General features: G+C 39.9%; 1 protein-coding gene and 1 long non-coding RNA gene across 5 annotated transcripts in view; one reads left to right on the top strand and one right to left on the bottom strand.

Annotated features, from left to right (window-relative positions):
- Positions 1-7,117, bottom strand: part of LOC142099950 (uncharacterized) — a 58,836-nt gene extending 51,719 nt beyond the window's left edge. Inside the window, exon 1 of one of the 4 annotated variants that reach the window (XR_012678642.1) lies at positions 6,967-7,117. This is a non-coding gene — a long non-coding RNA (uncharacterized LOC142099950). Of the gene's footprint in view, positions 1-6,727; positions 6,845-6,966 lie in introns of those variants that run through there. The other 3 variants (XR_012678644.1, XR_012678641.1, XR_012678643.1) reach the window with 3 other exon arrangements.
- FANCD2 (FA complementation group D2) overlaps positions 6,875-24,830 on the top strand; it is a 104,958-nt gene continuing 87,002 nt past the window's right edge. Inside the window, exons 1-5 of the mRNA XM_075183928.1 lie at positions 6,875-7,292; positions 8,478-8,565; positions 17,729-17,863; positions 19,043-19,110; positions 21,175-21,281. Coding sequence (XP_075040029.1) covers positions 8,505-8,565; positions 17,729-17,863; positions 19,043-19,110; positions 21,175-21,281 — 371 coding nt within the window. The 5' untranslated portion in view covers positions 6,875-7,292; positions 8,478-8,504. The remainder of the gene's footprint in view (positions 7,293-8,477; positions 8,566-17,728; positions 17,864-19,042; positions 19,111-21,174; positions 21,282-24,830) is intronic.

Genomic DNA, 24,830 nt, shown 5'->3' with positions numbered 1-24,830 from the left:
GTTATATCTATGTTATGTGTATGTTATGTGTGTGTTATGTCTATGTTATGTGTGTGTTATATCTATGTTATGTGTGTGTTATGTCTATGTTATGTGTGTGTTATGTGTATGTTATATCTATGTTATGTGTGTGTTATGTCTATGTTATGTGTATGTTATGTCTATGTTATGTGTATGTTATATCTATGTTATGTGTGTGTTATGTCTATGTTATGTGTGTGTTATATCTATGTTATGTGTGTGTTATATCTATGTTATGTGTGTGTTATATCTATGTTATGTGTATGTTATATCTATGTTATTTGTGTGTTATATCTATGTTATGTGTATGTTATATCTATGTTATGTGTGTTATGTCTATGTTATGTGTGTGTTATATCTATGTTATGTGTGTGTTATGTGTATGTATGTTATGTGTGTGTGTTGTGTGTGTGTTATGTCTATGTTATATCTATGTTATGTCTATGTTATGTGTATGTTATATCTATGTTATGTGTGTGTTATGTCTATGTTATGTGTGTGTTATATCTATGTTATGTGTGTGTTATGTGTATGTTATGTCTGTTATGTGTATGTTATATCTATGTTATGTGTATGTTATATCTATGTTATGTGTGTGTTATGTGTATGTTATATCTATGTTATGTGTATGTTATATCTATGTTATGTGTGTGTTATGTGTATGTTATATCTATGTTATGTGTGTGTTATGTCTATGTTATGTGTGTGTTATGTCTATGTTATGTGTGTGTATGTTATATCTATGTTATGTGTGTGTTATGTCTATGTTATGTGTATGTTATGTGTATGTTATATCTATGTTATGTGTGTGTTATGTCTATGTTATGTGTGTGTTATGTCTATGTTATGTGTGTGTTATATCTATGTTATGTGTGTGTTATATCTATGTTATGTGTATGTTATATCTATGTTATGTGTGTGTTATATCTATGTTATGTGTGTGTTATGTCTATGTTATTTGTGTGTTATATCTATGTTATGTGTATGTTATATCTATGTTATGTGTGTGTTATGTCTATGTTATGTGTGTGTTATATCTATGTTATGTGTGTGTTATGTGTATGTATGTTATGTGTGTGTGTTATGTCTATGTTATATCTATGTTATGTCTATGTTATGTGTATGTTATATCTATGTTATGTGTGTGTTATGTCTATGTTATATCTATGTTATGTCTATGTTATGTGTATGTTATATCTATGTTATGTGTGTGTTATGTGTATGTTATATCTATGTTATGTGTGTGTTATGTCTATGTTATGTGTGTGTTATGTCTATGTTATGTGTGTGTATGTTATATCTATGTTATGTGTGTGTTATGTCTATGTTATGTGTATGTTATGTGTATGTTATATCTATGTTATGTGTGTGTTATGTCTATGTTATGTGTGTGTTATGTCTATGTTATGTGTGTGTTATATCTATGTTATGTGTGTGTTATATCTATGTTATGTGTATGTTATATCTATGTTATGTGTGTGTTATATCTATGTTATGTGTGTGTTATGTCTATGTTATTTGTGTGTTATATCTATGTTATGTGTATGTTATATCTATGTTATGTGTGTGTTATGTCTATGTTATGTGTGTGTTATATCTATGTTATGTGTGTGTTATGTGTATGTATGTTATGTGTGTGTGTTATGTCTATGTTATATCTATGTTATGTCTATGTTATGTGTGTGTTATGTCTATGTTATGTGTGTGTATGTTATATCTATGTTATGTGTGTGTTATGTCTATGTTATGTGTATGTTATGTGTATGTTATATCTATGTTATGTGTGTGTTATGTCTATGTTATGTGTGTGTTATGTCTATGTTATGTGTGTGTTATATCTATGTTATGTGTGTGTTATATCTATGTTATGTGTATGTTATATCTATGTTATGTGTGTGTTATATCTATGTTATGTGTGTGTTATGTCTATGTTATTTGTGTGTTATATCTATGTTATGTGTATGTTATATCTATGTTATGTGTGTGTTATGTCTATGTTATGTGTGTGTTATATCTATGTTATGTGTGTGTTATGTCTATGTTATTTGTGTGTTATATCTATGTTATGTGTATGTTATATCTATGTTATGTGTGTGTTATGTCTATGTTATGTGTGTGTTATATCTATGTTATGTGTGTGTTATGTGTATGTATGTTATGTGTGTGTGTTATGTCTATGTTATATCTATGTTATGTCTATGTTATGTGTATGTTATATCTATGTTATGTGTGTGTTATGTCTATGTTATATCTATGTTATATCTATGTTATGTGTATGTTATATCTATGTTATGTGTGTGTTATGTCTATGTAATATCTATGTTATGTCTATGTTATGTGTATGTTATATCTATGTTATGTGTATGTTATATCTATGTTATGTGTGTGTTATGTGTATGTTATATCTATGTTATGTGTGTGTTATGTGTATGTTATATCTATGATATGTGTATGTTATATCTATGTTATGTGTATGTTATGTCTATGTTATGTGTGTGTTATATCTATGTTATGTCTATGTTATGTGTGTGTTATGTGTATGTTATATCTATGTTATGTGTGTGTTATGTGTATGTTATATCTATGTTATGTGTATGTTATATCTATGTTATGTGTGTGTTATGTCTATGTTATGTGTGTGTTATATCTATGTTATGTGTGTGTTATGTGTATGTATGTTATGTGTGTGTGTTGTGTGTGTGTTATGTCTATGTTATATCTATGTTATGTCTATGTTATGTGTATGTTATATCTATGTTATGTGTGTGTTATGTCTATGTTATGTGTGTGTTATATCTATGTTATGTGTGTGTTATGTGTATGTTATGTCTGTTATGTGTATGTTATATCTATGTTATGTGTATGTTATATCTATGTTATGTGTGTGTTATGTGTATGTTATATCTATGTTATGTGTATGTTATATCTATGTTATGTGTATGTTATATCTATGTTATGTGTGTGTTATGTCTATGTTATGTGTGTGTTATGTCTATGTTATGTGTGTGTATGTTATATCTATGTTATGTGTGTGTTATGTCTATGTTATGTGTATGTTATGTGTATGTTATATCTATGTTATGTGTGTGTTATGTCTATGTTATGTGTGTGTTATGTCTATGTTATGTGTGTGTTATATCTATGTTATGTGTGTGTTATATCTATGTTATGTGTATGTTATATCTATGTTATGTGTGTGTTATATCTATGTTATGTGTGTGTTATGTCTATGTTATTTGTGTGTTATATCTATGTTATGTGTATGTTATATCTATGTTATGTGTGTGTTATGTCTATGTTATGTGTGTGTTATATCTATGTTATGTGTGTGTTATGTGTATGTATGTTATGTGTGTGTGTTATGTCTATGTTATATCTATGTTATGTCTATGTTATGTGTATGTTATATCTATGTTATGTGTGTGTTATGTCTATGTTATATCTATGTTATGTCTATGTTATGTGTATGTTATATCTATGTTATGTGTGTGTTATGTCTATGTTATATCTATGTTATGTGTATGTTATATCTATGTTATGTGTGTGTTATGTCTATGTAATATCTATGTTATGTCTATGTTATGTGTATGTTATATCTATGTTATGTGTATGTTATATCTATGTTATGTGTGTGTTATGTGTATGTTATATCTATGTTATGTGTGTGTTATGTGTATGTTATATCTATGATATGTGTATGTTATATCTATGTTATGTGTATGTTATGTCTATGTTATGTGTGTGTTATATCTATGTTATGTCTATGTTATGTGTGTGTTATGTGTATGTTATATCTATGTTATGTGTGTGTTATGTGTATGTTATATCTATGTTATGTGTATGTTATATCTATGTTATGTGTATGTTATATCTATGTTATGTGTGTGTTATATCTATGTTATGTGTGTGTTATATCTATGTTATGTGTGTGTTATATCTATGTTATGTGTGTGTTATATCTATGTTATGTGTATGTTATATCTATGTTATGTGTGTGTTATATCTATGTTATGTGTGTGTTATGTCTATGTTATGTGTGTGTTATATCTATGTTATGTGTATGTTATATCTATGTTATGTCTATGTTATGTGTGTGTTATATCTATGTTATGTGTATGTATGTTATGTGTGTGTGTTATGTCTATGTTATATCTATGTTATGTCTATGTTATGTGTATGTTATATCTATGTTATGTGTGTGTTATATCTATGTTATGTGTATGTTATGTGTGTGTTATATCTATGTTATGTGTGTGTTATGTCTATGTTATGTGTGTGTTATGTGTATGTTATATCTATGTTATGTGTGTGTTATGTCTATGTTATGTGTATGTTATGTCTATGTTATGTGTATGTTATATCTATGTTATGTGTGTGTTATGTCTATGTTATGTGTGTGTTATATCTATGTTATGTGTGTGTTATATCTATGTTATGTGTGTGTTATATCTATGTTATGTGTATGTTATATCTATGTTATTTGTGTGTTATATCTATGTTATGTGTATGTTATATCTATGTTATGTGTGTGTTATGTCTATGTTATGTGTGTGTTATATCTATGTTATGTGTGTGTTATGTGTATGTATGTTATGTGTGTGTGTTGTGTGTGTGTTATGTCTATGTTATATCTATGTTATGTCTGTTATGTGTATGTTATATCTATGTTATGTGTGTGTTATGTCTATGTTATGTGTGTGTTATATCTATGTTATGTGTGTGTTATGTGTATGTTATGTCTGTTATGTGTATGTTATATCTATGTTATGTGTATGTTATATCTATGTTATGTGTGTGTTATGTGTATGTTATATCTATGTTATATCTATGTTATGTGTGTGTTATGTGTATGTTATATCTATGTTATGTGTATGTTATGTGTGTGTTATGTGTATGTTATGTGTGTGTTATATCTATGTTATGTGTGTGTTATGTGTATGTTATATCTATGTTATGTGTGTGTTATGTGTATGTTATGTGTATGTTATATCTATGTTATGTGTGTGTTATGTCTATGTTATGTGTGTGTTATGTCTATGTTATGTGTGTGTTATATCTATGTTATGTGTGTGTTATATCTATGTTATGTGTATGTTATATCTATGTTATGTGTGTGTTATATCTATGTTATGTGTGTGTTATGTCTATGTTATGTGTGTGTTATATCTATGTTATGTGTATGTTATATCTATGTTATGTGTGTGTTATGTCTATGTTATGTGTGTGTTATATCTATGTTATGTGTGTGTTATGTGTATGTATGTTATGTGTGTGTGTTATGTCTATGTTATATCTATGTTATGTCTATGTTATGTGTATGTTATATCTATGTTATGTGTGTGTTATGTCTATGTTATATCTATGTTATGTCTATGTTATGTGTATGTTATATCTATGTTATGTGTGTGTTATGTCTATGTTATATCTATGTTATGTGTATGTTATATCTATGTTATGTGTGTGTTATGTCTATGTAATATCTATGTTATGTCTATGTTATGTGTATGTTATATCTATGTTATGTGTATGTTATATCTATGTTATGTGTGTGTTATGTGTATGTTATATCTATGTTATGTGTGTGTTATGTGTATGTTATATCTATGATATGTGTATGTTATATCTATGTTATGTGTATGTTATGTCTATGTTATGTGTGTGTTATATCTATGTTATGTGTGTGTTATGTGTATGTTATATCTATGTTATGTGTGTGTTATGTGTATGTTATGTGTATGTTATATCTATGTTATGTGTATGTTATATCTATGTTATGTGTGTGTTATGTCTATGTTATGTGTGTGTTATATCTATGTTATGTGTGTGTTATATCTATGTTATGTGTGTGTTATATCTATGTTATGTGTATGTTATATCTATGTTATGTGTGTGTTATATCTATGTTATGTGTGTGTTATGTCTATGTTATGTGTGTGTTATATCTATGTTATGTGTATGTTATATCTATGTTATGTCTATGTTATGTGTGTGTTATATCTATGTTATGTGTGTGTTATGTCTATGTTATGTGTGTGTTATATCTATGTTATATCTATGTTATGTCTATGTTATGTGTGTGTTATATCTATGTTATGTGTATGTATGTTATGTCTATGTTATGTGTGTGTGTTATGTCTATGTTATATCTATGTTATGTGTATGTTATATCTATGTTATGTGTGTGTTATGTCTATGTTATATCTATGTTATGTCTATGTTATGTGTGTGTTATGTCTATGTTATGTGTATGTTATGTGTGTGTTATGTCTATGTTATGTGTATGTTATATCTATGTTATGTGTGTGTTATGTCTATGTTATATCTATGTTATGTCTATGTTATGTCTATGTTATGTGTATGTTATGTGTGTGTTATGTCTGTTATGTGTATGTTATATCTATGTTATGTGTGTGTTATATCTATGTTATGTCTATGTTATGTGTGTGTTATGTGTATGTTATGTGTATGTTATATCTATGTTATGTGTATCTATGTTATGTGTGTGTTATGTGTATCTATGTTATGTGTGTGTTATATCTATGTTATGTCTATGTTATGTGTGTGTTATGTGTATGTTATGTGTGTGTTATGTCTATGTTATGTGTGTGTTATGTGTGTTATGTTTATGTTATATCTATGTCAGGGAATTTAGACTGTAAGTTACAGACTGTACATCACATGTTGTCTCGTTTACCCCCAGACTCACCATTCACCTCACAGCACCAATCAGGTGATCTGTTACACTCTTAGCACCGCCCACATGTCACCCCACTGCTGTACCTCTAATGACGTCACGTGGCGGGAGAGGAATGGAGGGCGGAGAGACTATAAGCCACACCCCCTTTACAGAGCGGCCACGCGTGAAACTGTTGTTACCCATAATGCCTCTTTCAGGTATCTCACACGGCCCCACTGTATGAGGGAGTCCCTGTGTAATACACTCACCCGCACTTGGGCACCACATGCGCCGTCTGTGGTCTCCGACTAGACTATATCTCTCCATTATTCCCCTGGTGGTGACAGCCTCTCTGGCCTCATGGGAGATGTAGTTCCAAGATACCAGGTTCCATCTGTCCAATCGGCGCTCTCCTCTCATGTGCTGCGGCCGGGTGAAGATAGAAACTCTGATGTAGTTGGTGGGTTACACACAGCTCGCTGATTGGCTGAGAAGCAGCGCGGGAAAAAATAAGGTTGATGGAAGCAGCAGCTGCGGCTGTAAGAGGATAAAAGTCCTTCTCACGTCTCCTTCCGCCACCGAGCCCGATACATAGGTACAGCCTGATTACCTGCTGTGTGTGCCTCCGCCACAGTCCCCTGCTGTGCCCAAGTTACCCCCCCCCCCGTCCCCGGCTGTGCCCATGTTACTCCCCGGCTGTGCCCATGTAACCCCCCCCGTCACCATGTTACCCCCCCGGCTGTGCCCAATACCCCCATCCCCGGCTGTGCCCATGTTACCCCCGTCCCCCCCGTCCTCGGCTGTGCCCATGTTACCCCCCCGTCACCCACTGTGCCCATGTTACCCCCCCCCCCCCCGGCTGTGCCCATGTTACCCCCGTCCCCCCCGTCCTCGGCTGTGCCCATGTTACCCCCCCGTCACCCACTGTGCCCATGTTACCCCCCCCCCCCCCGGCTGTGCCCATGTTACCCCCGTCCCCCCCATCCCCGGCTGTGCCCATGTTACCCCCCCCCCCGGCTGTGCCCAATACCCCCGTCCCCGGCTGTGCCCATGTTACCCCCCGTCCCCGGCTGTGCCCATGTTACCCCCCCCGGCTGTGCCCATGTTACCCCCCGTCCCCGGCTGTGCCCATGTTACCCCCCGTCCCCGGCTGTGCCCATGTTACCCCCGGTCAAAGACATAATCCCTGTCTGTACCCAGTTCATTTATACTTATATTATCAATGAAATATATATAAGTATATGTGATAATTCTAACATTTTGTTAAAATGTTTCAATAAATATTAAAAGATTAATGTCCTACATCTTGGTAACTTTATACTTATATTTATGTTGTTTATAATCACATTCAAATTCAACCGACCCATCCCTGTCCCTCTTGAGGCTCTACCCATTACCCCTTCTCCTGAGGCTGTGCTATACCTTTTATCCACCCTCTGAGTCTACCTATTATCTCCCCCACTCCTTCCCCCTGTGGCTGTACCCATTATCCCCCCCCCCTTCCACTTAGTCTGTACCCCTTGTCACCCCTCCTGTCACCCTGGGGCTTTACCTATTATCCCCCCTTCCACTCAGAGTCTGCACCAATCTCCCCGTCTCACACTGAGGCTGTACCAATTACCAAATCTTGATGCTTGCTGGTGCAACATTTTAATCAGTGGCAAAAATTGGACCCTAGTGTTCTGCTTAGCGGGGGCCACTAGAATAGCTAACTTTGCTTCAGATCACCTTAGGTGGTCATTTTGCACAATCTTTCCCCAACTTTGTATTTTTGTTTCAGGAATAAGTTTTTCTTTATAAAACTGCGATGATTGCAAAACGGCGACTGTCTAAGTCAGAAGACCACGAGGAACATGGTGGCACCTCCAGTAAGTGAGACATGCTGGATATAACAGTAATTGTTGCAGATAAATTCTCCATATAGGTGGCAGAGTTAACTTAACTTGTACATTAGCTTTCACCATAGAAGTACAAGTGAGGTTTTGTCTCAAACACAGTGGGCAGCGGTGGCACACAGTCATTTTACAATATTACACTGTTCCACCCATAGAAGCGTGGCGCTGTCAAAGCTCTTTGTATGATGTCAGCTCTTCCCTAATGTCGTGTCTGCACATGATGTCAGCTCTTCCCTAATGTAGTGTCTGCATATAATGTCAGCTCTCCCCTAATGTCGTGTCTGCATATGATGTCAGCTCTTCCCTAATGTCGTGTCTGCATATGATGTCAGCTCTTCCCTAATGTAGTGTCTGCATATGATGTCAGCTCTTCCCTAATGTAGTGTCTGCATATGATGTCAGCTCTTCCCTAATGTAGTGTCTGCATATAATGTCAGCTCTTCCCTAATGTAGTGTCTGCATATAATGTCAGCTCTCCCCTAATGTCGTGTCTGCATATGATGTCAGCTCTCCCCTAATGTCGTGTCTGCATATGATGTCAGCTCTTCCCTAATGTAGTGTCTGCATATGATGTCAGCTCTCCCCTAATGTCGTGTCTGCATATGATGTCAGCTCTCCCCTAATGTAGTGTCTGCATATGATGTCAGCTCTCCCCTAATGTCGTGTCTGCATATGATGTCAGCTCTTCCCTAATGTAGTGTCTGCATATGATGTCAGCTCTTCCCTAATGTAGTGTCTGCATATGATGTCAGCTCTTCCCTAATGTCGTGTCTGCATATGATGTCAGCTCTCCCCTAATGTCGTGTCTGCATATGATGTCAGCTCTCCCCTAATGTAGTGTCTGCATATGATGTCAGCTCTTCCCTGATGTAGTGTCTGCATATGATGTCAGCTCTCCCCTAATGAAGTGTCTGCATATGATGTCAGCTCTCCCCTAATGTCGTGTCTGCATATGATGTCAGCTCTCCCCTAATGTAGTGTCTGCATATGATGTCAGCTCTCCCCTAATGTAGTGTCTGCATATGATGTCAGCTCTTCCCTAATGTAGTGTCTGCATATGATGTCAGCTCTTCCCTGATGTAGTGTCTGCATATGATGTCAGCTCTTCCCTAATGTCGTGTCTGCATATGATGTCAGCTCTCCCCTAATGTAGTGTCTGCATATGATGTCAGCTCTTCCCTAATGTCGTGTCTGCATATGATGTCAGCTCTTCCCTAATGTAGTGTCTGCATATGATGTCAGCTCTCCCCAAATGTAGTGTCTGCATATGATGTCAGCTCTTCCCTAATGTAGTGTCTGCATATGATGTCAGCTCTTCCCTAATGTAGTGTCTGCATATGATGTCAGCTCTTCCCTAATGTAGTGTTTGCATATGATGTCAGCTCTTCCCTAATGTAGTGTCTGCATATGATGGCAGTTCTCCCCTAATGTAGTGTCTGCATATGATGTCAGCTCTTCCCTAATGTAGTGTCTGCATATGATGTCAGCTCTTCCCTAATGTAGTGTCTGCATATGATGTCAGCTCTCCCCTAATGTAGTGTCTGCATATGATGTCAGCTCTTCCCTAATGTAGTGTCTGCATATGATGTCAGCTCTTCCCTAATGTAGTGTCTGCATATGATGTCAGCTCTTCCCTAATGTAGTGTCTGCATATGATGGCAGTTCTCCCCTAATGTAGTGTCTGCATATGATGTCAGCTCTTCCCTAATGTAGTGTCTGCATATGATGTCAGCTCTTCCCTGATGTAGTGTCTGCATATGATGTCAGCTCTTCCCTGATGTAGTGTCTGCATATGATGTCAGCTCTTCCCTGATGTAGTGTCTGCATATGATGTCAGCTCTTCCCTGATGTAGTGTCTGCATATGATGTCAGCTCTTCCCTGATGTAGTGTCTGCATATGATGTCAGCTCTCCCCTAATGAAGTGTCTGCATATGATGTCAGCTCTCCCCTAATGAAGTGTCTGCATATGATGTCAGCTCTCCCCTAATGTAGTGTCTGCATATGATGTCAGCTCTCCCCTAATGTAGTGTCTGCATATGATGTCAGCTCTCCCCTAATGTAGTGTCTGCATATGATGTCAGCTCTTCCCTAATGTAGTGTCTGCATATGATGTCAGCTCTTCCCTAATGTAGTGTCTGCATATAATGTCAGCTCTCCCCTAATGTCGTGTCTGTATATGATGTCAGCTCTTCCCTGATGTAGTGTCTGCATATGATGTCAGCTCTCCCCTAATGAAGTGTCTGCATATGATGTCAGCTCTTCCCTAATGAAGTGTCTGCATATGATGTCAGCTCTCCCCTAATGTCGTGTCTGCATATGATGTCAGCTCTCCCCTAATGTAGTGTCTGCATATGATGTCAGCTCTCCCCTAATGTAGTGTCTGCATATGATGTCAGCTCTTCCCTAATGTCGTGTCTGCATATGATGTCAGCTCTCCCCTAATGTAGTGTCTGCATATGATGTCAGCTCTTCCCTAATGTCGTGTCTGCACATGATGTCAGCTCTTCCCTAATGTCGTGTCTGCACATGATGTCAGCTCTTCCCTAATGTAGTGTCTGCATATAATGTCAGCTCTCCCCTAATGTCGTGTCTGTATATGATGTCAGCTCTTCCCTGATGTAGTGTCTGCATATGATGTCAGCTCTCCCCTAATGAAGTGTCTGCATATGATGTCAGCTCTCCCCTAATGTCGTGTCTGCATATAATGTCAGCTCTCCCCTAATGTCGTGTCTGTATATGATGTCAGCTCTTCCCTGATGTAGTGTCTGCATATGATGTCAGCTCTTCCCTAATGAAGTGTCTGCATATGATGTCAGCTCTCCCCTAATGTAGTGTCTGCATATGATGTCAGCTCTCCCCTAATGTCGTGTCTGCATATAATGTCAGCTCTCCCCTAATGTCGTGTCTGTATATGATGTCAGCTCTTCCCTGATGTAGTGTCTGCATATGATGTCAGCTCTCCCCTAATGTAGTGTCTGCATATGATGTCAGCTCTTCCCTAATGTCGTGTCTGCATATGATGTCAGCTCTCCCCTAATGTCGTGTCTGCATATGATGTCAGCTCTCCCCTAATGTAGTGTCTGCATATGATGTCAGCTCTCCCCTAATGTAGTGTCTGCATATGATGTCAGCTCTCCCCTAATGTAGTGTCTGCATATGATGTCAGCTCTTCCCTAATGTCGTGTCTGCATATGATGTCAGCTCTCCCCTAATGTAGTGTCTGCATATGATGTCAGCTCTTCCCTAATGTCGTGTCTGCACATGATGTCAGCTCTTCCCTAATGTCGTGTCTGCACATGATGTCAGCTCTTCCCTAATGTCGTGTCTGCATATGATGTCAGCTCTTCCCTAATGTAGTGTTTGCATATGATGTCAGCTCTTCCCTAATGAAGTGTCTGCATATGATGTCAGCTCTTCCCTAATGAAGTGTCTGCATATGATGTCAGCTCTTCCCTAATGAAGTGTCTGCATATGATGTCAGCTCTTCCCTAATGTCGTGTCTGCACATGATGTCAGCTCTTCCCTAATGTAGTGTCTGCATATGATGGCAGCTCTTCCCTAATGTAGTGTCTGCATATGATGTCAGCTCTCCCCTAATGTCGTGTCTGCATATAATGTCAGCTCTTCCCTAATGTAGTGTCTGCATATGATGTCAGCTCTTCCCTAATGTAGTGTCTGCATATGATGTCAGCTCTCCCCTAATGTAGTGTCTGCATATGATGTCAGCTCTCCCCTAATGTAGTGTCTGCATATAATGTCAGCTCTTCCCTAATGAAGTGTCTGCATATGATGTCAGCTCTCCCCTAATGTAGTGTCTGCATATGATGTCAGCTCTTCCCTGATGTAGTGTCTGCCTATGATGTCAGCTCTTCCCTAATGTAGTGTCTGCATATGATGTCAGCTCTTCCCTAATGTAGTGTCTGCATATGATGTCAGCTCTCCCCTAATGTAGTGTCTGCATATGATGTCAGCTCTCCCCTAATGTAGTGTCTGCATATAATGTCAGCTCTTCCCTAATGAAGTGTCTGCATATGATGTCAGCTCTCCCCTAATGAAGTGTCTGCATATGATGTCAGCTCTCCCCTAATGAAGTGTCTGCATATGATGTCAGCTCTCCCCTAATGTAGTGTCTGCATATGATGTCAGCTCTCCCCTAATGTAGTGTCTGCATATGATGTCAGCTCTCCCCTAATGTAGTGTCTGCATATGATGTCAGCTCTTCCCTAATGTAGTGTCTGCATATGATGTCAGCTCTTCCCTAATGTAGTGTCTGCATATAATGTCAGCTCTCCCCTAATGTCGTGTCTGTATATGATGTCAGCTCTTCCCTGATGTAGTGTCTGCATATGATGTCAGCTCTCCCCTAATGAAGTGTCTGCATATGATGTCAGCTCTTCCCTAATGAAGTGTCTGCATATGATGTCAGCTCTCCCCTAATGTCGTGTCTGCATATGATGTCAGCTCTCCCCTAATGTAGTGTCTGCATATGATGTCAGCTCTCCCCTAATGTAGTGTCTGCATATGATGTCAGCTCTTCCCTAATGTCGTGTCTGCATATGATGTCAGCTCTCCCCTAATGTAGTGTCTGCATATGATGTCAGCTCTTCCCTAATGTCGTGTCTGCACATGATGTCAGCTCTTCCCTAATGTCGTGTCTGCACATGATGTCAGCTCTTCCCTAATGTAGTGTCTGCATATAATGTCAGCTCTCCCCTAATGTCGTGTCTGTATATGATGTCAGCTCTTCCCTGATGTAGTGTCTGCATATGATGTCAGCTCTCCCCTAATGAAGTGTCTGCATATGATGTCAGCTCTCCCCTAATGTCGTGTCTGCATATAATGTCAGCTCTCCCCTAATGTCGTGTCTGTATATGATGTCAGCTCTTCCCTGATGTAGTGTCTGCATATGATGTCAGCTCTTCCCTAATGAAGTGTCTGCATATGATGTCAGCTCTCCCCTAATGTAGTGTCTGCATATGATGTCAGCTCTCCCCTAATGTCGTGTCTGCATATAATGTCAGCTCTCCCCTAATGTCGTGTCTGTATATGATGTCAGCTCTTCCCTGATGTAGTGTCTGCATATGATGTCAGCTCTCCCCTAATGTAGTGTCTGCATATGATGTCAGCTCTTCCCTAATGTCGTGTCTGCATATGATGTCAGCTCTCCCCTAATGTCGTGTCTGCATATGATGTCAGCTCTCCCCTAATGTAGTGTCTGCATATGATGTCAGCTCTCCCCTAATGTAGTGTCTGCATATGATGTCAGCTCTCCCCTAATGTAGTGTCTGCATATGATGTCAGCTCTTCCCTAATGTCGTGTCTGCATATGATGTCAGCTCTCCCCTAATGTAGTGTCTGCATATGATGTCAGCTCTTCCCTAATGTCGTGTCTGCATATGATGTCAGCTCTTCCCTAATGTCGTGTCTGCACATGATGTCAGCTCTTCCCTAATGTCGTGTCTGCATATGATGTCAGCTCTTCCCTAATGTAGTGTTTGCATATGATGTCAGCTCTTCCCTAATGAAGTGTCTGCATATGATGTCAGCTCTTCCCTAATGAAGTGTCTGCATATGATGTCAGCTCTTCCCTAATGAAGTGTCTGCATATGATGTCAGCTCTTCCCTAATGTCGTGTCTGCACATGATGTCAGCTCTTCCCTAATGTAGTGTCTGCATATGATGGCAGCTCTTCCCTAATGTAGTGTCTGCATATGATGTCAGCTCTCCCCTAATGTCGTGTCTGCATATAATGTCAGCTCTTCCCTAATGTAGTGTCTGCATATGATGTCAGCTCTTCCCTAATGTAGTGTCTGCATATGATGTCAGCTCTCCCCTAATGTAGTGTCTGCATATGATGTCAGCTCTCCCCTAATGTAGTGTCTGCATATAATGTCAGCTCTTCCCTAATGAAGTGTCTGCATATGATGTCAGCTCTCCCCTAATGTAGTGTCTGCATATGATGTCAGCTCTTCCCTGATGTAGTGTCTGCCTATGATGTCAGCTCTTCCCTAATGTAGTGTCTGCATATGATGTCAGCTCTTCCCTAATGTAGTGTCTGCATATGATGTCAGCTCTCCCCTAATGTAGTGTCTGCATATGATGTCAGCTCTCCCCTAATGTAGTGTCTGCATATAATGTCAGCTCTTCCCTAATGAAGTGTCTGCATATGATGTCAGCTCTCCCCTAATGTAGTGTCTGCATATGATGTCAGCTCTTCCCTGATGTAGTGTCTGCATATGATGTCAGCTCTTCCCTGATGTAGTGTCTGCATATGATGTCAGCTCTTCCCTGATGTAGTGTCTGCATATGATGTCAGCTCTTCCCTAATGAAGTGTCTGCATATGATGTCAGCTCTCCCCTAATGTAGTGTCTGCATATGATGTCAGCTCTCCCCTAATGTAGTGTCTACATATGATGTCAGCTCTTCCCTAATGTAGTGTCTGCATATGATGTCAGCTCTTCCCTAATGAAGTGTCTGCATATGATGTCAGCTCTTCCCTAATGAAGTGTCTGCATATGATGTCAGCTCTTCCCTAATGAAGTGTCTGCATATGATGTCAGCTCTTCCCTAATGTCGTGTCTGCACATGATGTCAGCTCTTCCCTAATGAAGTGTCTGCATATGATGTCAGCTCTTCCCTAATGTAGTGTCTGCATATGATGTCAGCTCTTCCCTAATGTAGTGTCTGCATATGATGTCAGCTCTCCCCTAATGTAGTGTCTGCATATGATGTCAGCTCTTCCCTAATGTAGTGTCTGCATATGATGTCAGCTCTTCCCTAATGTCGTGTCTGCATATGATGTCAGCTCTTCCCTAATGAAGTGTCTGCATATGATGTCAGCTCTTCCCTAATGTCGTGTCTGCATATGATGTCAGCTCTTCCCTAATGTAGTGTCTGCATATGATGTCAGCTCTTCCCTAATGTAGTGTCTGCATATGATGTCAGCTCTTCCCTAATGTAGTGTCTGCATATGATGTCAGCTCTCCCCTAATGTAGTGTCTGCATATGATGTCAGCTCTCCCCTAATGTAGTGTCTGCATATGATGTCAGCTCTTCCCTAATGAAGTGTCTGCATATGATGTCAGCTCTTCCCTAATGTCGTGTCTGCATATGATGTCAGCTCTTCCCTAATGTCGTGTCTGCATATGATGGCAGCTCTTCCCTAATGTAGTGTCTGCATATGATGTCAGCTCTTCCCTAATGTAGTGTCTGCATATGATGTCAGCTCTCCCCTAATGTAGTGTCTGCATATGATGTCAGCTCTTCCCTAATGTAGTGTCTGCATATGATGTCAGCTCTCCCCTAATGAAGTGTCTGCATATGATGTCAGCTCTCCCCTAAAGTAGTGTCTGCACATGATGTCAGCTCTCCCCTAATGTAGTGTCTGCATATGATGTCAGCTCTCCCCTAATGTCGTGTACCTACCTTCCTGAAATCGAGGCTGCTGATCACGTGATGGGAATGTTTCCTGCTGCTTTTTCAGCAGTGGCCAATCAATGGCGAGATCAATGAGATGGCTCCATCTCTAGAGAAGGAAGCTGTTTGTTACTGATGGATGCAGCTTGCAGAGTTAGTCTGTGGAAAAGCTGTTACTGCTAGGAGTAGACGTTCCACAGAGACAGACAGAAGGACCGGCAAGAAAAGAGATAATAAGACAAGATGTGAGATTTAAGGGCATTGTGGAAAGAATAGAGAAGGGAGTTTTAAATCCCAAATTCATATAGATGAGAAAAAGTGAGAGATGGTAGTATTGGGGAAAGTGATAATTAACATAGAAGGGAATGAGGCCCCATAATAGTGTAATTATTGATAGGGAGAGTTGTCAACAATAAGAACTACTAACGAGAAATACAACAGGGAAGTGGTGTTACCTGGTCCAGCACATGAAGCTCAAGCGTCGTTCATTCCCCCCATAGAGAGACTTGTGCATTACACTTGGCAAAAATCCTAAAGTGTGTACAGTGACTAGTAACAGCTCTGATACAGCTTAGGGTCCTGAGTACATACTGTGTAGGACGGGTAATAGCAAATATCAGCACTGAATGCTTAATAGCCAAGTTTCAGGCAGATAAGACAGTGACTCTATCATTAGGTAACTTATTGCCATGGTTCCAATTGTCTAAGAAATCAGCTTCTTTTTGATTATAGAGTAATATTTATATTGTATGGATTGACTTTAAATTAAATCACTACTTCCATGAGATTGTATGAGTGTGCATGGAGTTGGCACTTAAATAGTTAACTAAGTTTTCTGCTGACTCCTCCCCTCTGCAGCCCCACAGACCTCAGTTATGTTTAAGTGCCCATGGAGTTGGGCTTTGTAGAAACTGTACATGAACCTTTATATTCACAAAATGGATGTTAAGTCCTAAAAAATGTGTATAAAAGCTAAATTTTCGGTTAATTTCCTCAACCTCACTCTTTCAGTCCTGGATAATTATGTTATGTCTGGTTACTTTTATTACCAGCTTTTAGAAACAGCACTATAATTATCAGAACACATAAAGCTAGAGATTAAATGGCAGAGCTGCATGTACCTCAGAAGACTGGAACAGAGCTGTGACAATATGAGTTATATCAAAATGCTTGTTTTTTTGGATGATCCCTAAGAAGAGTTTCTGAATAAATAAGGCACTAGACATATTGTTGCCAATTTTGTTTTATTTGATGAATGACTCATTAAGAGTTTGTGATTTAGACTCATTGCACATTTCAAAGACTTCTCTGACTTTAAATGTGATATATATATTCAATTGCTGTCTAATTGTTAATTCTGTATTTATCTGGGATTTTATGTGATTAAACTTTTTATTAATCAAAGACTTTTTCGAGACTTTTTTTTATATCTTTCAGTGTTTTTGGCTTGTAAGTCTGATAAAACACTAGCACCCCCCTTTGATTTAATACAATTGTGTTGTTTTTAAAGAAGTTCACACAGTTCTTTGGTTGGCAGCTGTTTTCATTCTCAAAGCAATAGCACCATAAAGAGTTTTGTTCTTATGAATTTAGTGGCACTGGCTTTGTTTGTAACCCCACCAACTACATGTCTTTCAGTATGTGTGTGTAGAACATGTATGTTGGTTAGTGTTGTGTGGGTAAAATCTAGAACTGAATAAGTATAATTCCTCTTCTAGAAATTAAGAAGCGTCGTGTAAGTAATAAGAGGGTGAAGCCTCAAGATGACGTGGTGAAAAATGACAGCGTCTTCATACAACTGCTCAACTCTTCTGGCCTGACGCTGAGGTCTGGAGAGCAGCAGAATGACTTGGGTAAGGGGCAGGAGTGGGTGTTATGGTGTCTAAGTCTATGGTAAGTAGGTAGAGCCAGACCAACCTCTGGTGGTGGCCAACTCTTGTGATTGTAGAGGCCTCGCATGCAAACCCAAATCCTCTAAACTGTTACACATCATATCTTTTTTTTTTTTTTTTTTTATTTGATTTTGATTTAACAATATTTCACCTACAGTTGACTGGTGATCTCCAGTAGGGTGCAAAGAAATGTATAGTTTTAGTGTGAGCCACCAGAACTTAGTCTTCATTAGAGCACTAGTAAAACAGTGCTACTAATACTCAATGATATGCTACCAGTAATGCTGTTTATAACCCACCAGTAGTAGTAGTAATGCTCATTAATATGCCAGGAGAAGTAATAATGCCCATTACTTAGCCACCAATAGTAATAGTGCCCAGTAAAGTGCCAGTATTAGGGCTGTGAAGAGCAGAGACCACCAGTGTAATCCCTCTTCTGCCATTCACAGCCGCTCTGTATGTCTTCTTCCAGATAATTGGTTTATCGCCTTTACGTCCAACATAAACTAAGTGGTCCCTAATGTTACATGATATCTTCGTGGTATATTGATGGCCTATTCTTTCATGAAGAATATGGATTAAATGTGCCTAATTGTTTCTGCCACTCTATCCTCTCGTGTCTTTTTCAGATGCCCAAAAATCGATTGTCTCTTATCTAATTAAATGCAGTGGAATCAATTTCTGATTGTTATGTTTAATCTGAGAGAGATCCTTATAAATCCATGCTGGTTCTATTATTGGGCTCTTTAGGGATCATGTACCGTAGCAGTTTTAAGGGTGACTTCAAAATTAAATGACCTCCCAAATTGTTTGCTGATGGACAGATTAGAATAATTGAATAGCGGAATGTTTATTTAGGGTCTCTGCCTGACGGATACACAATGTGATCTGCTGTAGCCATTTTTTTAGGGATCCCACATACAAAAGGTTGGGCACCACTGATGTCGATGGAGTTTCTACCTGTTCTTCCATCATTCTGCCCTCCCGCCACCACAACACATGTGTCTAATAAAGGACGTGGGCCATGTTATTCTCTGGGAGAATTCCTACTGTGAACTCTTCACTATGACATGCTGTTAGAGCCTATTATATTGTATTGGATTATATTAGATTAAACCAATTGTATATTGTTTTTTTCAGCTGTGGAGCAAACTGTTTTCCAAAAGACGCTTCAGCAAGCATTGAGGAAGCATCCTAGATATCCAAATGTGGGTATGATGATAACGCCTAACTGATCCCTCTCACTCAGGGGAGGAACGTTCATTTGTTTGAAAAGATCCACAAAACATGAGGTTTTCAGAATGTCATTTTGTGATGGTTGATGATTTTATTCATGCTAATTAAAGTTTAGTCCTTCATAATTAATAATATTAGCTTACACTGAGCCTTCATTGATTGTTTTTACACCTCTTTGTATTGTAGCACAGAACAACTGTTTTTAATTCTTTATATTGGAGCAATAGAGCTTAAGGTGCAATTTTCGTTGGTTGATTTGACTAAATTGTCCTACATGGCTCGGTGTGTAGGATCATAAACATTCATTATACACAATCAGCATCCGCGTATTATAGTATTATCTGTACAGCGACAGGATATTTTACAGATCAGACATTCAGGCACTGATATCTCTACCACACATGTACACACATTATTATTATCCTTAACATAGCCTCAATGCATTATGCAGTGCTGTACAGTGAATGTATTCACACTTGTGTTCATTTAGTCTTAAAAACTATAAATGTGTAACATAGTACAAATAACTTATTGCAACTTCCACTGTCAGAACAGTCTTAGTAAAACCAGGTAAAGGAGGGTGGCATGGTACTAGGCACAAACAGCTTAAATAGCAATGTTTCCTCTGTCTAGCCAATAGACTTACAGTAGCTGCAGTACTAGGGACCAATAAATATGAGCTCTTCATCAACCAATCACCGACTTAGGGGGCGTTACAGTTCCTAGTGGTGAGCCGCTGGACATCACTGATGTCAATCCTTGTACCCAGAATACTCATTGCTGTTCCGGATTCCATGAATCTGATGATTTACACATTCTTGTTTCATTTCTATCCCACCAGTTCTCCGGCACTGTATTCTATATGGAAACTTATTATTCAGTAATACTTGTGCCAGGAACATTCATTGCTGTGTACTGTATTGCTATACGTCTACTTATCCTCTGAACTTGACGTATGTATGGACGTTGAAATTACTATTCGATAAGTCGATGTGCCGCTTTCTTTAACTTTCTGGACACTCCAGCTATTCTAGAAGTTTGGTGTCACAGAGTATGTGGATATAAGTCTGTGGCTTTTCCAGGTCAACTTCATCTCTCAGATCAGGTCTGCAGTTCCTTTTACACCTGATATATATAGTTAAGTGTATTGCTGTATATACTAAAACTGGTTATGAAACCAGAGCACCTAGAAAGACGAACATGACTTGAATGTAGTACCAATACATGAAGTATTAGTACTTTTGTTTATTGTTCTGTACTGTTTCACCCTGTGTAGTCTACTGTTTGTACTGTGTGCGGCGCTGCGGAAACCTTGTGGCGCCTAACAAATAAATGATGATGATAATAATAATGACTCCACACAGTTAGCAGCCTGGGTTGAAAGTTAAATAATTTCCCGGTTATTCAAGGCACCCATGATAACAACTGTTCCAAGTATTTGGCATAACAAGAAAGTAGATCAAGGTACCACTCGCTTTGCCCCTTGTTTGGGTTCCTTAATCAACCTGGAATTGCATCAAGATCTGGCTGTTTTTCTTGGCTTCTGAACATGCAGTTACGCTTGTCACATGCATGTGATCTAAACATTCAGCACTTAGACCGGACAGCCGCAAGGCTTGCATGCATGTGATCTAAACATTCAGCACTTAGACCGGACAGCCGCATGGCTTGCATGCATGTGATCTAAACATTCAGCACTTAGACCGGACAGCCGCATGGCTTGCATGCATGTGATCTAAACATTCAGCACTTAGACCGGACAGCCGCATGGCTTGCATGCATGTGATCTAAACATTCAGCACTTAGACCGGACAGCCACATGGCTTGCATGCATGTGATCTAAACATTCAGCACTTAGACCGGACAGCCGCATGGCTTGCATGCATGTGCAATGTTTATTGTTCACTCAAAGAATATAGTATAGTGAGCAACCATAAGTTATTGTATATAGTTAATGTTGTTATTGCAATGTTATACACTGCTTTTCAGATAATACCATAAATATGTATGTGATTGTTTTCTGCCTATATTTATAGGTGATTTCAGAGTTTATCAGTGGATTTGAATCACACATTGAAGATCGTGAACGATTTAGGAATTGTCTTCTTCCATGTGGACGTTCTAATCCAGAGGAGGAAGCAAGGTGAAAGCAATTCATGTTCACTGTATGTTGGGACAGTAGGAGCATAGCCCCTGAGATATGCAGGGAAGTATTGGCTACTTTCCAGGGACTACACTAAGAGGCTTTATTCCTTTTATTGATAGCGTGTTTTTATGTACTCGTAGTTGACAAACAATGGAAATACCTCGACGAATGATGGACACCAAGCATATTAAAAGTAACGGCTTCCATATAAGTGTAGCCCATCCGTTAATTAAGCAAACAACCCTGGTTAATTAGTATTCTAACATGATCAGGGTCATATATAAAAAGCCTAGACTGCCCTGATTGCCTATAATTATGTGTAGTATGGCTGCAAGAAGAGAACTCTGTGACTTTGAAAGAAGGGAGATTGTTTTGGCACCTCTTTGTCAGAAGTTTTAGTGACCAAGACACCCCAAAGGCACAGGTTACGTAGTGCCGGATACAGAAGCAAATAACAGGTGAGGTAATACATATAAGAAGCACAGAGAAGTGTGAGTAATGCTATGGACACACACACAGAGTGCAGCAAAAGACATGAAAGGACGTACACGGGCGTCAGACAGTAGACATACATGGGACAATAGGTACAGAGGACCTTGCCCGAGAGAGCTTGCATTCTAGAGGGAGGGGTGGTGAGAGACAGTAGGACCAACTGGGACAAAATGGAGATGGCAGGCAAGGAAGAGGAAATGATGGATAGAGTGGTTAGGAGATGATAGAATTGGCATGCTTGAAAAGGTGAGTGAGCGCTTGAAGGACTGAAGGTTTGGGGAGAGTCCAGTGAGATGGTGCAGGGAGTTCTAAAGATTAGGGACAGCACGGCAGAAGTCTTGGAGGCGAGCATGGGAGGAGGTAATGAGAGGTGAATTGAAGCAGAGGTCAGAGGCAGAGTGGGCGAGCAGGTGTGTACCTTGAGACAAGGTCAGGGATGTAAGGGGCAGAAGTTTTGGTAAGGGCTTTGTAAGCAAGGATAAGGAGCTTTAATTGAATTATGAAACGGACAGGGAGCCAATTAATGGATTTACACAGAGGAGTAGCGGAAGGCAGCAGGCTTCAGTGACAGGAGGAAGAGTGATATTGTCAACCAAGAGGGAGGGATAGTAACATTAGCAGGAGGAAAGATGAGCTTGGATTTGGAGATGTTGAGTAACACCCAGGTAGTTACAGCAGAGAGACAGCTAGGTACCTGGTTTATGACTGCGAGAGACAGGTCAGGGGAGGAAAGATAGATTTGTGTATCAACAGCATAGAGGTGGCATTGGAGGCCAAATGATTGAATGAGTTCACCAAGAGGTGGTGTCGAGAGAGAAGGGCCAAGGACAGAGCCTTGTGAGACTCCAGTAGAAAGGGGGAGGAAGAGTCAGAAGCAGACACGGTAAAAGGCCAGCCAGAAAGGTAGGAGGCAAACCAGGAGAAAGCTGTTTCGCGAAGACCTGGGAAGTAAAGGGTGGTGAGGAGAAGAGAATGATCAACGGTGTCAAAAAAAGCAGAGAGGTCGAGGAGTACGAGAAGGGAGAAGTGTCATTTGGATTAACTGAGTGTAAGTCGTTTGCAACTTTAGTGAGGGCAGTTTCAGTTGAGTGAAGGGGATGAGAGTAGGAAGAGAAAAGTGGGTCAGACGATTGAAGACAAGTCGTTCGAGAATTTTTGAAGCAAAGGGAAGCAGGGATATGGGGCGATAGTTGGAGAGACAGGATGGGTCAAGGGAGGGTTTCTTGAGTATATGGGAGATGAGCGCATGCTTAAAGGTCGAGGGAAGATATCAGGGGGGAGATAGAGGTTAAAGTGTTGAGCAAGGTGACAACAGCCATTGTAAAAGAGGGTGTGGAGGAACTTGGGACAGGATCGAGAGAACAGGTTGTAGAAGAAGAGGAGAGAGGATCTCTGGCACGGTTACAGGATTGAGAGATAAGAGAGGACAGGTGGGGGAGGCAAGTCTGACGAGAACAGATATAATTGTGAATAGAGTCAATTTTGTCTTTGAAGTAGGTGGCAAAGTCAAGAGCGATGATGAACGAGGGGGGATTATACAATAGAGAATTAATGGTAGCAAAGAGGCGTCTGGGTTTATTGGACAGGGAGGAGATGAGGGATGGGAAATAGGTTTGTTTGGCAAGAGAGAGGGCAGAATAGTAGGAAGAAAGGATGAATCTAGAAAGGAGAGGGAGCATTTTTGGAGGACACGGGTAAGAGGGGAGTGCCACGGTTGGGGTTCAGATTGGCGGGGACGAAGCAGGGTGGCTGGGGCTACAGTATGAAGGGCAATAGAGAATGTGGAGTTGTAAAGAGAAATATTAGATTTGGGACATGATAGGGAAGAAAAGGGAGCAAGTAGGGGTTTGAGAGAGGACGCATTGATGATGGGGTCAATACTGTTGATGGGACGCAGTGTGCGAGTGGCTTTGGGTGGGAGAGGGGGGTAAGGGGTAAAGAGAGGTTAAAGGAAAGGAGATTGTGGTCAGAGACGGGTAGACAGAATTGAAGATGTCACAGAGATGGGAGAATACTAGATCCAGGGAGTGACCATGACGGTGGGTGGCAGAAATTGTCCATTGGGAGAGGCCGTAGGAGGAAGTGAGAGTGGCAGCAGTAGCAATAAGAGAGTTGGTTTGGATGTTAAAATCCTCAATGGTAATAGTGGGAAGATCACAAGAGAGGAAATGGGAAAGCCAGGCAGTAAACTTATTAAGAAATTGGGAGGAAGGGCCAGGAGGACGATAAATGACAGCAACACGAAGATGGAGAGGGGGAGAAGAGGCAGATGGAGTGGGCGTCAAAGGAGGACAAGGAGAGAAAGGGATCAGGGGGGTAACACAAGGTGTAGCCAGGAGAGAGTATGACACCTACATCACCTCATTGGCGATCCCCAGAACGGGGAGTGTGGAAGAAGGAGGGACCCCCGTGGGAGAGTGCAGCAGAGGAAGCAGTATCAGAGGGGGAGATCCACGTTCCTGTAAGGGACACGAGACCAAAGGAATGAGAGAGGGAGTCATGAATGGGAGTGAGTTTGTTGCAGCCAGGTCTTGCATTCCAGGGTTTGCAGGACGGGAAGGTGAGTAGGATGGAAATAAGATTGGTGGGATTGGATGTTTGGGGGGGGGGCAGGGTGATATGTGGAGGGAGGAGCGACAGTGGATATAGGGTCTATATCCGCTGTTTGGGGAGGCAGTGGCTGAGCAGTTAGTACAGCAGGCTGAGTAACCAGAGAGGACCTTGTATTGAAATAAACTGACAGAGAAAACACATTTTCTTGAGGTGAGTTTAAATAAGTTCAAAACAGACTTCTTTAGATGTGACGCTTGCAGCCAGGGAGAGATGGGGGAACATAAGGAGTAAAACATGAAGTTTCAGGTGAATGCTGACTGTTGTCCTTATGTAGCTGTGTTTGCTAGTAGAATGTTTCCCTCCTGTTGTCCAGTTGTTCAAGTCTTGTGTAAATTTTGCTTTGCTATACAAAACGGTGTATACACTTGTAGCAAATACACACTCTCTGTTCAATAAGTGAATAAACCACAACTAATAGCACATTGCAAAGACAGTCATAAA

Source organism: Mixophyes fleayi, chromosome 8 (assembly GCF_038048845.1).
Source record: "Mixophyes fleayi isolate aMixFle1 chromosome 8, aMixFle1.hap1, whole genome shotgun sequence".
In the NCBI taxonomy this organism is placed as follows: domain Eukaryota; kingdom Metazoa; phylum Chordata; class Amphibia; order Anura; family Limnodynastidae; genus Mixophyes; species Mixophyes fleayi.
Note: the sequence above shows the minus strand (reverse complement) of the source record. Positions and strands in the feature narration are given on the sequence as shown.